This window comes from Caloenas nicobarica, chromosome 11 (assembly GCF_036013445.1).
Source record: "Caloenas nicobarica isolate bCalNic1 chromosome 11, bCalNic1.hap1, whole genome shotgun sequence".
NCBI lineage: Eukaryota > Metazoa > Chordata > Aves > Columbiformes > Columbidae > Caloenas > Caloenas nicobarica.
The window spans coordinates 13,328,654-13,346,188 of record NC_088255.1 but is presented as its reverse complement, the minus strand read 5'-3'; the positions used below and the strand labels follow the sequence as shown (position 1 = coordinate 13,346,188).

Here is a 17,535-nt window from a genome sequence, read left to right as displayed (position 1 = left end):
TTATTTCTGTTTGAAGGCTGCACTCTCCTGACATTTTGCTAAAAGGGATAATTAAACAGAGCAAGTAAATCTCAAAGTGAACTGAACCAAAAATGCAAACACACAGCCCTGCCTTTTCCTCTCCAAGTGGAGGACTAAGCTTTTTTTTTTTTTTTTTTCTTTTAATGTCAGTAGATCACCCTTGTCATCATAGGGCCTTTCCCAGTGTTCATGGGCAGCTGCTTGATGTATTGCAGGGATAACTCAAAACCTCCAATTCTCTTTATTCCTCACTGCAGAGTGTGAAGCTGGAGATTTTCATGCATTATCTTATCTGAATTGACCATGTTGTTTTCAAATTAAAGAGAAAACAAACATTATTATTATGATTATGTTTATTATAGTCCCTGCCTCAACAGCACTACTGCATTAATTCAGTCTTCCTTCCTCTCATGGTTAATTACTCGCTCCATCAATGAGGTTAAGACTGTCTGCCAATATGATCACGTTTCAGAAACAAAATCCTAACTAGAAGTGAGTAGCCAGAAGTGACAGGGCTTTACTTAATATGCTGGCACGGTAACTAAAGGTAAGTCTCACCGATGGACATGCTTATATTCTCTCTATTTAGTTTGGGAAATTTATCAGTAATGTAAAACAGAAAATACTGAGTTTATTACAATGTATTTTTCCACGTAAAACTCTGTGTCATTAAATTTGGAAAGCCCTTAAATTCTCAATTTTATTTTTGGTAAGCAGTATCTACTGAAAAGTAAAAACATCAGAGAGTCTCTGGGCAGAATTTGTGAACTTCCCAATAAAAGATAGCACAGTGTCTTCTTTTCATGTCTCAAGGTCTTTGGCAACTGTGTTACTTTCTGAATGACACCGAAGTTATGTTCCAAAAGTTTATTCCCAAAGCAGGTATTACACACCGTTATGGTCACTAAGATATCCTTGCACAACATTAATGCCAGAGGAGCTCTGAGGCAGTCAATATTTTGTTTTGGTGCAGGGAAACACCATCAAAATCACATATATTCTTAAAAAAAAAATTCAAACAGCTTAAATGCAGTCAAATAGAGCTGCAAATCACAGAAGATGCAGCTTTTCTCATAGAAGGTCCTTAAAGCTCTACTCACTGTAATTTGTCATGTGATAATATATGGCTACAAAACCCCATGCCTACTAATAAGTTGTAAAAGCTTTTCTTTGACTTGAATCCAACAATGAGTGGCAATCTGTGATAATCTAACATCTTCTAGAGACTTTCCTAGCAAACACTTCTATTTTTTTTCTCTCTCATCTGCATACCATACTAGAAAACTACTGGGAGCTGGACTTGTCCACTCTAGTAAACATTATTAATCCTACCACCATCTGAGCAGCTCCCAAGTGCTGCTGAGCATCTTTTGCTGGACTGTGCTGGAAAAGCATTTAATTAGCTATACAAGGGCCTGATCCAGTATCAGCAGATGTCAATGAAAATAATTCCAGGGAGCTCAACAGATCAGGCTCCAAAACAACCTGCAATACGGTAGCCTTCACTGGATTTCTTTGCTCTTTTCCTCAGAAGACGCTGTAGATAAAGCAATTAGCAATATCTGAAACAGATATAGTATTATACTATACATCTTTTCACAAAAAAAAAAAAATTCCTAGGGGACACCAGAGAAGCAGAACATCTATTCTGAGGGCACACAGGTGACATCCACTGCTTCTTAATTATGTAATAAGTAGTTTTGGAACAGTGTAGTCTTGTCAGCTCTGGCAAAGACAAACATGGTAACTGTTCTGCTCACAGTATTAAATACACTTCTCTTGCTGTGTAGTGGAAGGATGTGTTTAAACTCACAGTCTATCACTATTCCTGGATAGTGTAGGAGAGTCCAGGAACACTCAAGATGTCTTTTCCTGTGTATATGAACTTGTTCAGAACAAAATAGTTTTCTTACAAAACAAGAATCTTAAGGCAGAAGAAAGTTCCCTTCATGACTGTGCTACAAAGGTTTCAAAACAGCTCTTTGTTCATTTGGGTGCATGAAATATTACGTTCAGCATGCTCACAAGCACAAACACATAATTTCTTCTCACCGTGGCACCTTCACTGTGGTCATTTCCGTCTGGCTTTGTAACGTTGGCAAGTGCAGTACTAGCACAATGTGTTCATTGTATGAGCTTTCAGAGGAGAGCTGCAGAGTTCCTGCAACCTTGGTGAAATGCCAGCCTCTCTCCAATGCCAGCTGTTTGTCCTGCTTTGCAAGGAACTGCACTCCCCAGGAGTTTTGCTGGTGTCCGATGCGAGCAGTGAACACCAGAGGTTCCGGGTGTTGCTAGATGGTAGGTCAGCATGCTCCCACCCCTCTGTGGACCATGCACAAGAACCAAAGGATTGGTTGGGTGACCTTCAGTGCACTGAGCTTGCCGAAGCCCCAGGAACAGCACCTGTCATCCATCCTCAACCCTCTCCTCAACACCTTCTCACATCGAAACATTCATTGAAGCTTTTGCTCTAGGCTCAGGTGTACAACCCCTTCTGAGCAAGGAGATCTGAGAGGAAAAAGTGGGTGTCAATGAAGTGGAAGAGATGTCACTGTTTTAACACAGAGATTAGGCAAAATCTAACCCCCATTAATCCTTCAGAGCAGGGCCTCTGGCTTGTTCTTTTTTCAATCTATTCTGTATTCAAAGCAAGTACATTTTTTCTGTCACTATACCACTATTGTTAACAACTATAAATGTATTAAAAACACAGGGGCATTTTAGTATGTGTATTGTGCATAAGAAATATTGTTACATGACAAGCTCCAATTGGCAAGTGAAAAGAGGTTTTATTGAAGGAAATAGCAGTAGCAAACAGTGAACTATGCAGAATAATGGTAATTGTTCCTTTAACATTGGCAGCACACGTTCACTTAATATGACTGCTCCTCTGTCTCTGCCTCATCCAGACCCAGAGGACCTGTTAGACAAGCAGGCAGCCACCTCTCTCTGGGATCAAGCTGTCAATGCAAACTTGCTTTCTTTCTATTTCTCAGAGCTAAGCTATACCCCCAGAGCTCCCTAAGCTTTTCCTGAGTGAAAGCTTTAAAAAAGCTCCATTCTAAATTACATCACACGAGCTGTTCTCTTCAGACTGACAGAACAAAAGCGGGAGGGGGGCGGGGAGGGGAAGCCAAAAGTACCATCTGAATGACTTCTGAGTTGCACAGAATGATTTACCTCCTCATGCTTTATGACAGTAGACTAACGTTGTCTTGACCTTGCCTACCAAAGCCCCAGCAATGTCCTCTAAGTAGCAGAGAAAGTTTGCATCGTGTGTGTCTGCAATACAAACAAATGCAGAGGGGTTGGGTGCAGGCTTTTTGCTTGCAACAACGGGGTATTGGATGCCCCATTAAAAAAGGTTGTAATGGGGGCATAGTGCTTTCTCAACTTTTTTTAGATGATATGGTCTCTAATACAGCCAGCTCATTGTTACTAGCAGAGCCCAGCCTGGGAGTGCTGCACAGCCTGTGGTGCTCCCCAATTAATGGTCATGGTGAGGACTGGTGAGGGCCACTGCCAAAATCGGAGAGGTCTCTCAGGTTGGTTCCAGCTGGGACTCTCCAATTAAAGGTCATTGTCAAAAGTAAAGGGAGCAGATAAACATTACCCACTTCTGTAGTAGCTGAGTAGGAAGCAGATAAATTGGCATATCCCCTCTTTCTAAAGGCTTTCAGGTGGTACCAATTTGTTCAACAATCCTTACTCAGGAAAACATTGGCAGTCAGGAAAGGAGGGGGCAATGGGCCTTCCTCCTTCTTTAGCAGATAAATAAAGGTAAGAGGAAGAAAGTAATGTCGTGGTTGTTCTCCAGGTATGGTGCAGAATCAGCAGCCCTTGTACAGTGGCTAGGTGTAAGCTTGGGGGTTTCCCCATCCCAAAGTAATTTCCTGAGATCCTGCAAGTTGAAACAAGCAGGTTTTGTGCAGCTCATAAACTGACCCTTTTGAGGTTCTTGTTCAATTTTCATAAGAAAATGATTGTGAGGTTAAGAGCTTGTTATCTTCATACTAAAAAGCTTGTAGGCTTAGCCCCCTGTGCAGAACTTCTATGTTTGTTCTGCTGTTTTGAGTAAACGTTAAAATGTTTCTTTAAATCATTAATATAAATAATAGTATCATTTTTAAAATGGGCTGAAATTTGAAACAGATGATGAGTCAGTATTAATGCAAAATTGTTGCTTACATCCCTGTGGAATTAGAATAATCGAGCTCATTTTTTTGCATGAAAGGGGCTACTTCAATACTCTCAAAGATATGGTGCTGTGCCCTATGGACTGTGGGGAGAAGGAGCTGAGAAGGTGGAGGACTTACCTGAGTCTCCAAGGGGTTGTAAGATGGGGTTGTCCAGTTCTGGAAAACAAGAATGGGAGAGAAATGCTTCACTAAGCAGGAAAGGCTCCTCAGCTGGTGAAGTGGCTTTGTTATCCCACTCAGGCACCAGGGTCTTGTAAACTGCTGAAAACTGTATTGTTATCAGAGGAAAGAGAAAAGTCAGGCTACTGAGGCTGGAGACTTAGCTCCCTAATTGACTTCACAAGTATGAAAAAATGACTTTTAACAGAAGCTGGGAGATACCTCTTCCCCTTAAGGATCCATTGTCTGGCCTCTCAGATATTATTTTTTTTTTTTTCCCCCCCAGGGGACACAGCCAGTTTTCATATGGTCAATACACCTTGTCTTACCCAGAGAAGCAGAGACTGCCCAAGGATCCTGACTCACTAACGCAGCGTTCATCTCTGAGTTTCTGAGTGAGTAAAGTTTATGGTTTTTGCGGTGTCTTTTTGTTGGATCGTGGATGAGTTTTCTTCTGCACCTGATCAGTGAAATGTCTCTGCTTTGATCCATAAGGGACCATATTAATGCTGATGGAAATGTTTGTCTTCAGAGCATACTATATCAGGTGTTGTATCTGCTTCCTATGCCAAATTGTGAGAATCATAATTAGGCAAAATCTTCATTAAAATGATTGCAACTGAGGAAAACACTGGTAATGAACCTGAATACAAACCTCATCACTCTGTGCTTCATCACATCCCTGTTCCTATCAATGGTACTTATGAAGATGCTGAACTTTCAGTTTTGAAGCTAGCAGAATAAGTTATTAAACATAACCACTGTAATATGTGCAGCCCGGTTTTCTGAACAATGGGTTTAGGACATGGGGGGGGGGTTCAAGTTTAGCTCACTCATCTTTGTTTTTCTTTTTCAGCATGGCAATGCTTCTTATGCTTTTAGCTATATTAGGGCTTTGCAGTGCCTTTCACAACTATGATATCTGAGTATCTCAAAATCAATAGTGATGGCAAAGCAGAAAAATTCATGGTGTTTGTAGCACTGTGAATTTCTCCTCTGCTTGGAGGTGAAGGCATAGACCTCATCTAAATGACCGAATACTTGGGTGGCATTGTGATCCCACTGGATGTAGGATTTTGTGTCATATGGGGGTCACTCGAAGAAACAATGTTCTGCAGCTTTTTGGTAAATCTGCATCTGAATGTTAATTGTGGAAAATACCAGCCTACCTTGTAAATCTGAACTTGTGCTTGTAATAGTGGCAACAAGAAGGTTGCTTATAAAATGAGGAAAATATGGTCTGGAAATGATTTTGAGACAACAGACAAGGTGCCATGGTCCTATTTCCAGGCTCTCGATTCAAGCATAGCTGGCCTTTCAGCAGGACACCCAGCAAAGTTCCTCATGGCATGGGGACAAGTCTGATTATAGGCGAAGGCTCGTGAATCTCTGACAATAAGCCACAAGCAAGACCTGGAGTCCATGAGGCACTGTGTGGCTGAGAAGAGACTAATTTGCTTATGCCACTGTGTAGATACAGTGATTCTCATCCTGTATTGCCCTACCTAGTATGCTGATAGCTGCATGCTTTGAAGATGTGTATTGTGGTTTACTTGCTCTCATCTGGACTGAGGTCCAGAAAGTTTCCTTAGAAATCTGTAGATAACTTTTCTCCCTTTTCTTCTACAAGTATGTGTAAGCCAAGCTTTATGCTCTTTTTGAGCCTTACTAAAAAGAGAACAGAAACACATGCCTTTTTCTGTGCATTTATTTCAAGCCATGATTCTTTTGGGAAGTGTGATTTGTTTACATCTTTCCATAACAAATGACAATGGTTAGGGTTGCATCTCTGCCAACCTCTTCCTAAGCGGTTTCAAGTGGTTTACTTAAAGAGGGATTATTTCATTTGCCACAGCATATAAAGCAGCTCTGAGGTAGTGTCTAGCTTGCACAGAACAAGACCACCTAACACCAGCTTAAGGCAGGAAATTTAAGGTCCAGTAGACAGTAATATCACAAGAGCATAGACATAGTTTGTAAGTGTGCTGCACCTGAAGAAAAGAGAAATCACGTGAATTTTCCTTTCCTGATGGTACCAGGAAGACCAGAATACGCTAGAAACCTCAACTGCCCATTGGAGGTGGTGACTGCTGAAATCCTGGCTGTCCCTCAGTGAATGCTTGCACTAACCATTTAATTCTTGTGTCTCAAATAATCCCTTACAAAGTGGGGATATATATAGCTTTTAATTGTATGTGGTTATTTGGGTGCTGAAGTCATGTTTATAAATGAATCTATGCTCCGTAAGTACCGATGTCAACGTCTTGTGGTTGCCTTGTTTAGTTTCAGAAAGTCTTAAATTTTTATGCAGCAAACTTCTGCAAACTATTACAGCTTCTGGTCACTAGTTAGCTACAGCAGGGGGGTCAAACTTTGGAAACTGTATTTCTTTACAGCCTGTAGGTTTCCTCCTCCTTCAAGTCTGTTTTCTACTCTTGCCAGTACCCTTCCTTCTGTTTAAAGGAATTAGTAATACCAAATAAAGCTAAAGATGCTTGTTATAACAACTTCTCCGTTTGAATCAGAGCACATGCTTATGCCAGGTTTGGCATGAAGAATCTGTATATGTGTCTGGTTTAGGGCACAGTAAGCTGATCGTTTGTTAGAAGACTAGTGCTTTATATATAATTTTGCTTTTAGTTGTACAACTTACTGGGAGGTTGGTATGAGCATTAGTGATCTAATTTTGGCTTGGTTGGAGGTGGTGGAAATATAAAGATTTGAAAATAAAAGGCTATTGCCATGTGTGCTGAATAGTGGCTTGGTAGCAGCAATTGTCTTGTAGTTAAGTGGTCATGAAAATATTTCTTGGGGTGGCAATAAATTAAAAAAAATCTTCAGAAAAATATATCAGTTTTCAAAGAGTAAAGAAAGATGCAGCAACTATTGTGACACAGGTTTACAGTCTGTTTCTGATTATCCTTTCGGCTGGAGAGTTGAGGTTTCTAATTGTAAGGTTAAGGAATCCTTTTTATCTGTCTCTTGCCTCCTAATCCTATGCTAGACAATATTGTTTTCTGTGCCTTTTGTCTTCTGGGGAAGGAGACAATCTCCGGCTCATGCAAACATCTTGTTAAAGTCTGCTGAGTATTAGGGGGTGTGACGGTTTTCTTGCTGAGCCTTTTTATTGGGGATTTTTATGCCTGCTTTTCTGGGAGGTCTTTGAAATGTCTTTTATGTAGCAATCATTTCACTCTTTGTTGTCTCAAATATTGAGGCTGTATTCTTCTCATCTGTTCCTGTTTATATTCCATACTAGCGGGTCGTAACAGTTTAGCTTGAAACTATCATCACGCCATGTGCTTCTGAACTGCAGGAGTGTTGCTAACTGCTCTAGGACAATTGCAAATTTGAGCTTAACTTTAGGGCATCTGAAGCTTTAGCATGGTTGTTTGGTATGAAATACTGTTAAGGAGGTTCCAGATGAAAAATAATAATCTAGGAGTTGGACTTTTCAAATGTCCACAGGTAGATATAGGCATTTAAAATTGCTCCTGCTATAATGAGATGGGTCCCCCTAAGGGTGGTGTTCAGTCTGGCCTAAACTACAATAATGGAAGGGACAAGCATGTCCTGCTGGTAAGTCATCCCATCTTGGCAGAGTAGTTTAACCCAGGAAGAAATTGCTCTTTGGAAGACTTGTTTCGTCCCTATTCTCACACCACCCCCCTGCAGTTGGCTGTAAACAAAATATAGATAATTACCCAGACCAGAAACCAAAATTCTAGATGATTAAAGTTAGATAGTACAAAGACTAATCCTGGCCAAAGAAATGAAGGAACTTGGCTTTTCAGAAGAAATTTGGAAAACTTTGGTAATTTCGAATTTCAGTTTCAGAAGGTGATAGGGTTGGTTCAATGTACAGGTAAAACACAAGACTTTGTTTCATGAAGTTGTTATTGAATCAATGTTTCTGTGTCTCTAGTGTCTATCTTAAGACATACATGGACTTCTCATATTGTCTTTTTAATGAGACGATAAGCACATTATTGCTGATTTCCCATGGTGCTTATTTCTGACACTGTATAAGCTCAGGTACCAGCTGGGGAGATCCCAGATTCAATGTTAAGCAAGGAGCCCGGGTTATGTAGTCTTGTTGATAATGAAGGTATCAGAGGCAGGTTTCTGAGACATTCATATGGAAAAACTGGTTCATCACCTTCCCCTTTGAGAAGACTGAGTTGAAATTGTGTTCTCACGAAATCATTATCAAAGCTGAGTGACTAACGTGCACAAGATGCTCTTTCAATTTTTTAATCTAGCTAAACCCTATTTCCCTAAAAGGTGTATCGTATCTCTACAGAGGAAGAAGCTACCTGCTTAGAAGTTTCTTTTGCTTCGATAAATACCTTCCTAAAAGCTGTTTTTCCCTCTCTATCAAAACATTTACTCCATGTAACACAGCATTTCCACCTGCCTTTGCTTACAGCCTCTCTAGCCTAATTTTTAGTGTCTAAAGCCATATATAATATCATTCCATTTCACACTTAACCACAAAACCCACTCTTCCAGATGTGACCTCAGTTTATTTTATATCACACATCTTTTTCTTAAGGTATTTTATACATAGCATAATATGCAATGATACGGCACTGATGTTTATCAAAATTGTTTCACACTGTACTTATTTCTATTCTTGTCTTTTGGATCAAGTACAATACAGCTGCAGATTAATAACACCTTTTAAAATAGGTTTAATGTGTTTATTTTCTTACCACATTCACTCCATCCACTAACTTGTTGTATGGCTTGTATTTAATGGGAAACTTGTGGGACTATCAAAGGGCATTTATTTTCTATTGAAATAACAATTAATATAACACGTAAACTAATATAGTAATCAAATAAACCTGACAAATAACAAACTTTTTTAAAGCTGCGGAGGCATGCTAACAAATCTATTTGATCAATATACGGGATGTGAAAAGAGGAGACAAGATTGACTGATGAATAAAATGGAACTGACACAAATAGGCTGACAGCCAGTCGCAAGTCTCTTTAGGGCAAATGCAATTAACTTAGAATAATAGACTCAAATTTGATGGTTAGAAATGCATTTTTATTAACAATCACAGCCTGAATAGTTATGCACTCTTACGAATAAAATTGTAGTTATACTGAAAGTCTGTGTATACATGTATGCACGTACATACAGAAAAGCCTTGCTGAAGGAGAGCATTATTTTTGTGCCAGAATAGCTGTATGAGATTTAAAATATAAAGCATACACAAGTATCAATCTGAATATTCAAACCAGTAATATAAAAATCACATATGTGGTATGCTAGTATTAATGATAAAGGCAATAAGCGTCGGTCCCAGGACTGCTTGTTCTTTTGGGATGTGAAATTGCAATCAGGGATTTACAGATTTCATTCTGAGGCAGCGAAGTCATTACTAGAAACATAAGCTCATTCTTTTTACTTTAATAGCTATTTTAAATCATTCATTTAGAAAATACATTAACTATTTATTGTATACGCAGTACATTTCTATTGGCATTCAATTTTCATGCTGTTTTATAATCCTTTTTAACAAATTATTTTATTAAAAGAAGATTAGAATTAGTAAAAGGATCCTACCAATTTTTGAAAACGCTACTCTTGAAGAAGGATATTTCCCATTATTAACAGGTATGCAGTATTAAAACTTTAAAGGGAGGGAAGATATTCAATTGCTAACACGTCCTTTTTCTTTTGACCTTCATTGCAGAGGCTGATTGCCATTTGTAAATTACTTTCAAAATTATTAATCTCATTTAATTTCTGAATACATACATAATCTTCTTTATTCCCCAAAAAATCCTTAGGATTTAGATGTGAAAAGAGCTGCCTATAGGATATGTTATGGTGCAGACTTCTCTTATTTGTAAGAAAAGATAAAAGACACCACTTAATGCAGAGAAACTCTACATGGTATTAGCAAAGTATAACACGAATATGAAACCATGATACCTGCAGTGCTAGGAGCTTAAATATTTTCAGGAAATAATGTGTAACAGTAGGAAGTAAAACTTCACTGGAAATTATTTAAATCCAGTATTCTCCAGATCAGTGTCCTTGGTGGACCACTGGTTGGCCAGGGACAGGATAGCAGCAAAATATGATGCTCTGTCATTGTCCGTGTAACATGAAGAAGCTGGTGTAAAACATCATCCTCATTCTCAGACAGTTTCTGGGGTTACTGCCACCACACTGTCTTCTCCACTCTGAAGGTGGTTTTAATCCTCCCCATTTGTCAGGAGTGAGAAGTGCATGGATGTACTGAGAAGGCAGACGGGCTAGTGTCTGGTACAGGAGCGGCCCACAGAAACCATTGAGAACAGGGACAACGTGTGGCTGGGGAACAGGGGGGTTTTTTATGGTAAACACCTGGTGTCTAAGGAGTTTGTAGACTGCCATTTTGGTTTTCTGCCTCTAATTAGCCTTAAAGTCATTGCCATGAAGGAAGAACTTCTCGGGAACTCCAATGGTTGCTGGAGACTTTCCAGCTGTTTTTTTTTTTTCTCGTCTCATAATCTATTCTAGACACTCGTAACATTTCCTGAGCTGACTTCTTGAATAGCTGGTATTGCCTATTCTTAGAGATTAGATGGAGACATCACATGTTGTTCTAGCACCACCAAACCTGCTGTGTGCCTAAAAAGGGAGTAATACTGTCAGGTCTGGCATGGTTGTTTTACTTCGACGCAGAAATGGTGGCAAAATGCTCAGACTTGGACTGCTGAAGATTTCTCGCAGAACTACATTTGGTGTAGAGGGAGTTTGAGTAGTCAAATTTACACGATCTATTCATTTTCTCCATACTATCTATGTAGATGTGTCACTGGAGACCTATGGAAGAACAGCTACTCGAATGTGATGCCAGAAAAAAGAATACATATTCTTTTATGACCACAGTTACTTAATATTTTAAATGAGAAACAGGTCTTAAAATAATTGTATGAGAGGTTTAATAGGTAAACAGACTAAGGAAGAAAGGCCAGAAGGTGTGCTGATTTAAATAGGGACAGCTTCTTTGTGGTCAATGCACAATTGGGGACGGGCTGTGGGCTCAGATCTTCCATCTTGTTGGTATTAGGGTGGTGAAATACTGGTGCACTCCACACAACGTTTCCTGATGTATGGTGATGTGAGAGAAAGGAGGCTCAGGCCCTGCATGATGATAGACTAATTCTCCACTGATGTAATCATCCAACCAGAACAAGAATGACTCACTCCATCCATAAATATCTTGAGGCCTGCTTCTGATCACATTTAAATTCATCCACACCAACCTCATCTCATTTGCTTGAGTGGTCTTACTCCTGAGTTAGAATGATACATGTAAGAGAAAATCCGGGTCCTTAAAAATCAAATCATAATTATTTTCTCTTAATAGCTGCTCTATTAAAAAAGTCAGAACTTGCAAAAATATATTAGAAAGCAAAAGAAGATGCTTTTAAGTGCGCTAAGGTTTTTGGTTTGGCTTTTTTTCTTTTTTCTTTTTTTTTTTTAACCCAGCAGTGGTAGACTTGTTGGTGATGTATCATACTTACAATATGTTTCTATTGGCATTCAGGCTCCATATTTTTTATGTTCCCTTTTCAGAAGTTATTTCATTAAAAGAAGATTAGAACTAACAAAATGTAACTGCCAGGTTTTGAAATGCTTATCCTTTAGAACAATATTTCTCCCTAGCACCTGCCATTTTTATTCCACTCCATATTAACCTGTTCAAGTTCAGAACTCTGATTTCACCATTTCATGCACCCAAAATATGAAAATATTTTATTCCTCATCAGTTTATATTTCACCAGTTTTTATCTGCCACCAATATGGTTTGGCCAAGATGTTCTCCATGAAAGAGAAATACTTTTGCTTTACTTCCTGTTCACCTCATCCTCGAGCAGGTGCCAGGCAATCTGTGGTAGCTGTTCTGCTACCTGAGAAGCGTTCAGATATAGAAACAACAGGGCAGACTCCGTTGTCACAGCATGGAAAACCAAAAATAGATGACATGAGAACATATTTCTTCCCATCAATGTTTCTTCAGCTATTTGAATTCTTCAGATAAGCAGGTTTTAGTGTTCGAAAATGTTGTTGGAATGAAGAATCTACACCATACATTTATAATATACAAATAGTCTCCATAATATATGTTTGATTAGATAGGGGTAAACAGACATGTTTTAATATTCCTCCTTCCCCCAGTGATGAAGAATTGTGCCAACAACTGGTCCTCCATGTCAGGTGTATACTGTTTCTTACTGTTAGCATGATTGGAAAGCCACAGAAAAGTAAAATTTTTACCAAGGCCGTATTTGTAACTAATTTAATTGTACAACACTGGTGTGCTGTGTGATTCAAGACTATCCTGAAGGCTAAGTTGCACTAGACATCATATTGTGTTAGTGCCACTGGCATGGGGGAAGACTGTATTTTAAAGCTGAGGAACAGTGCCAAAAAGAATTACAGATGATGCATCCGGAAAGGACTCCTAGTTCAGCTATTCCCAGCCTTCATGACATGAAAATCTCTGTAGGCTAATCCCCTAGGTGTTTTCCCTCTCGTTTCTTCTTAGATACCATCAAGTGACAGTGCCTGAAATGCTTCCTGAGGCAGAGCATTGACTAATTGTCCTCGTTTGGAAGATATTGTATTTCCCTACCATCCAAGCTACATTTTTTTTCTTTTCCCAAATAAGCATAACAGCAGGTGTCCTGCTGTGGAAGTGGAAAGAAATTTAGTGGGGTAAGTAATTCTAAGTAGAGTAAAGCAGTCAGAATTGCAGGTTCTTCAGAACTTGACTTTTCTAGAATAATTTGTTTCCTCCCTGGTCTTGGTGATGCTGCTTAGTTGTGCTTTTCTTCACAGTAAAGGGTCACATTTTGTTCTCTCATGTGCATTGTTTAAAACCAAATTGGTCTTAAAGACACCAAGGCAATTTTCATTACAGTTAGGACCCAGATTTGCTAAGGTTTGATAGACATTTTATTTTTAATAGACAGTGTCAGTGATGACAGTGCAAGGGATTAATTCTGCTTTGGCTTTTATGACAGTGTTAATAAAGTTCTCTGGCTCCCGGATAGCATCTAACAGGCCCTATATGCAGTGTGAAATTTTATGGTTAAGATTCAGCTGGTGGTTACTGTCCAATAAATGTTCAACGTACTTTAGTTGTGCGTTAGTAATAAGTTAACCACAGTTACTGGTGATTTTTGCCATGGCTAGAAATCTGTCAAACTAGATGCTCGGTGCGGATACAGTTGAAAGATCCTGTCCCTGAAAACCTGGGTCTACGGAGACAACTGAATAATGATGATTTTACAGATGATAAGCTGTGGTGTGGACACGGATTTCCCTCCTCCCGCCCCCACCTTTTTCTGGAGAGCACAAAGGTGGTCTAGGAATACCCAGATATTAAACTTTGTTCTTTTGAGTGGCCAATGGATGCTAGAAAGCACATTTTTCTCCAATTTTAAACAGTCTTCGTTATAACCTTTGTCCTCTATATTTCTTAAAAATCCTTGCATCATTTTCTTTTTCAACCAGGGAGAAGACTACATTGATTCACTTTTCTAGGTGGCTTTCCAGCTGTGTATAGTGTATGTTCTAAATCCTCTAGGTTCATTTTGAATTGTTCGTAGAAGAACACTTACGTAATTTTACTGAAACTTCTGATGTTGTCCCAAGAGAAGGTGAATTTGTGAGTGTTGCGATTACGCTTATCTTCAGTCTCTCCCAAAATGCTGAGGAAGGAAAACCACAAAATTGCACTAAAACGGCAAAACCCCCACCTATATAAAATGTCGCTTTGTGAAGCTAAGCAGAACTCTAACTACCTTGGAATTCAGAGTAGCCTATGGAGTGCTGTGATTGTGGGGAACAGGCTAGTCCAGAACAATTATCTTCTCTGACTGCAGCTCATAGAACCATCCTCAATATTTTTCAATATTTTCAGGTGGATTTTTCCTTTACTGCATTAGTGAATGCAGTCAAACTCCACAGTACATCACCAGAGGCCCCCATCTCTAACTCCAGGTGCTGCTCCCTGAAAGCCAAAGGGAGTTCTGCCATTGACTTTGATGAAAGCAGGAATGAGCCCTTTATTTGCAACTTAAAGCAAGTGGGTTAGAATTATGAAGAATGATTATTTAAAATAGCAATGATGTAATATCAGTGTCAATTCCATTATTTTAACAGATGTAAATTTGCTCTGCTCTTGAACTCTGGTGAATTTTAATGGCAATATTAAAGAGGTACTATTAAGACTACTTAAAAGAACTATTTGTAAAAAGTGTCTCCAGTTGGGGGAGGGGAAGTTTAAATTGCTTTTTTTATTCAGTGTGCGCAACTGTTTATTTCAATGGTTTTGTATATTACAAATTAATATGTATTAGAAGCTGAAAAGATCACATAATAATTTCAATAGTCATTGGATATGAGAGAGCTCGCACCATTTAGACAAAGCACATAGACTTCTTATCCAGCCATAATTTAGGTAGTTGTCACCATAGGGCAAATAATGATTTTATGATGTACATTATGGACAACTAGATTTTTAAAAGTAGTTGAAAATAAACTATCTAAACAACTTTAGGGTAAATTTACATACATTCCAAGGCAAACTCCATGTCAGTGACTCCAGTGTAACACCTGGCTGATGACAATTACTGCCACTTTCCTGGTAGTCAAAGGGAATCGAGGATTTGGAAGTATTTGCAGAATCTGGTTTTAACTTTACATACAACCTACATTTCAGTGGGACACCTATGGGAGAAGGTCACTGTGGCCAGTCTTGGAAAGAGACTTCTTGAAACTTGTGTACAAGACTGTTAGCATCTGCTGTCTCAAAAGTGTATTTTCTGGAGGGAAATTGTAGTGGTTTCAAAACCAATTCTAGGGCCACAGTCCAGAGCTCATAAAATTAAATGGAAGATTTTGAACAGACCGGCATTGCATAAACTAGGTTATCGTAGGCCAAAATAGAAGGTGCTGCCACTTAGGGAGTTTTTGGAAGAGAATTGGAAGAGTAATAAAACAAATACTAGAAAACGAGACTGAGAATCACAGAAAGCCAGATTCTAACAGTTCAGTAGTGACATTTTTATTAAGGGCTCAGCCTTTCTGTTGTTAAAAATCAATGGCAGAGTCCTTTGTGATCTTTACCTCACCTACAGCTATTAATTTTGTGTGCTACAATTATTACTGTTTATTTCTTGGAAACATGCAGAGAATGTCTTTATTAAGAAGTACTGGACACTGGCAACTGCAGTAAAGGGTCTCAGCTACCCAGAAAGCTGCATATTTAGAATATCCAAGTGTTAGTTCCAACTCAGGACATTCTATGATTCTATGATCTAACAAATATCTAATTTAGCGTTAGGTATAAAAGTTTACTTTGCTATTGTCTCAATCTATAGGACGCCTGAGTTCCTCAGAATAAGTGGTGGTATGGGGGAAGATGAAACAAGTCTGTGAAGTTGGGATCTAAACTGATTTGAAGTTTAAAAAGACTCTGGGCTGACCTTTCATTTGGTTTACTGTAGAGTATGTTCTTGTTCCGATGTCCAAATCGAAGGAAGAGGTCATTTCACACTTCTAACTGCTTCACCTTCATGGAGTAAATAGGCTGTTTTAGTGGTTAATGACTGAAAAGGATTTGAGACTCTCCAATGAAAAATAAAAATTTGTGATTTTTATTGTTGTTTTACCTGATTAGGAAAAATAAAGTGCCCAAGTGCAGCTGGACATCGTGAATCTTTTGACCTAGCAATTATTTTATGTTAAAGTATTCATGAGTATAGTCTGAAAATGCTTTCTTGGAAATATTCAGTTTTCATCTGAGAATAAATGTCTCTTTCCATTAGTTTTTATTTCTTCCTTTTGCTGGAGACAAACTGGAATATTACAAAGGGCAAACCCATGAAACTTTCTCCAACTTTCCCTCGGGGAGGGAAAGCAGCCTTTTTAATCTTAAAATGACAGTGTTTCAGTTGTGCAAAAAATGTCTTTCATTTCTGCATAAGCCATCACATTGAAAAATCTAGGCTGACCTATTGTGGCAGGAGAGAAGGCGAGGGTGTATTTGACTGTAGCGTGCTTGTGTAAACTCACATACAGATAGATTTAGACATCACTGTGTGTAAATATAATCCCCATGGGCAGAGAGAGCTTTTTTTCTGTCAATGGAATCACACTATGACTAGCAGCTTTTTGCTGTTATCTCAGGGTATAGCAACGTTTTCTAGATTAAGCAACAAACCATAATGGTCAGCTGCTCAAAGTACATCTCCTTGGCTACCAGGTCACCCCAGTTCTGCCATGACTGACCCAGAGCAGGGTTCTCAGTGCAGTCTGTTTGTAGCACAGTTGACCAAAGCAACTGTAGCTCAAGGTAAAGTTTTAAAGCAGAGCCAAATGCAGCCTAACAGGCAAGCTTGGAAGAGATCTCCTGCCGAATTTAAACCCTGTTCTGCCAGTCTGCTTGTAACTTACTAGTACAGCCTACACAGTGCTCTTGAGATTAATAAATATATAATCCTATATCCCACAGTCCTTTACCACAGTGTTTGAAACATTTCCCATTAACAAAACATAGTATGTTCACGTTAAAAATATAAATGCATCTCATTGGGGGGGGGGGGGGGAAGTGGGAAATACGTATTATATTAAAGCCAAGTTTTAGGCTTTTGTGTGAATTTTGAGGAGAAAAATGTATTTCTCCAGGTGGCCTCTCAAGTGGAGAGAAGGATACGGTTTCTTGGCTACACTAGCAATTAGAAACAGGGCAACACTATACCTGAGATGTGGCTTCTAATCTAAGCCAAGGCACTCTTCATCTTTTCTATCAGAAGCAGGTTCAGCAACATGCCTAAGCACAAACCTAACTTCAAGCATACGAGTAATTCTAGTGACTTTACTCTTGAAATCTTGATCGAAAGAATCATATCCGATGTTTGCTTTTTGTCAGCATTGCATAGGTTGTTTCAGGTTGCACTGCAACCTGTGTAGTCCTGTGCTCTGATTTTCTTCAGCAATAATAAAGAACTTGTGTGTGACAAAGAGATGAAGGTGGGGCTAAAGTATGGATGGATCGAACCCTTGGGAAAAATAATACAGGAAAACTGTATGTGATGAATATATGCATTGCAGACCCATGACATGAAAAGCAAA

General features: G+C 39.0%; 1 protein-coding gene across 2 annotated transcripts in view; it reads right to left on the bottom strand.

The window, feature by feature from the left end:
* The window catches only part of MDFIC2 (MyoD family inhibitor domain containing 2), a 48,322-nt gene that overhangs the window by 14,801 nt on the left and 15,986 nt on the right, over positions 1-17,535 (bottom strand). Inside the window, exon 2 of one of the 2 annotated variants that reach the window (XM_065642919.1) lies at positions 4,338-4,376. The exons of the other annotated variant lie outside the window; for it this stretch is intronic. Within the exon in view, the coding sequence (XP_065498991.1) occupies positions 4,338-4,376 (39 nt within the window). The remainder of the gene's footprint in view (positions 1-4,337; positions 4,377-17,535) is intronic. 2 annotated transcript variants of the gene reach the window in all.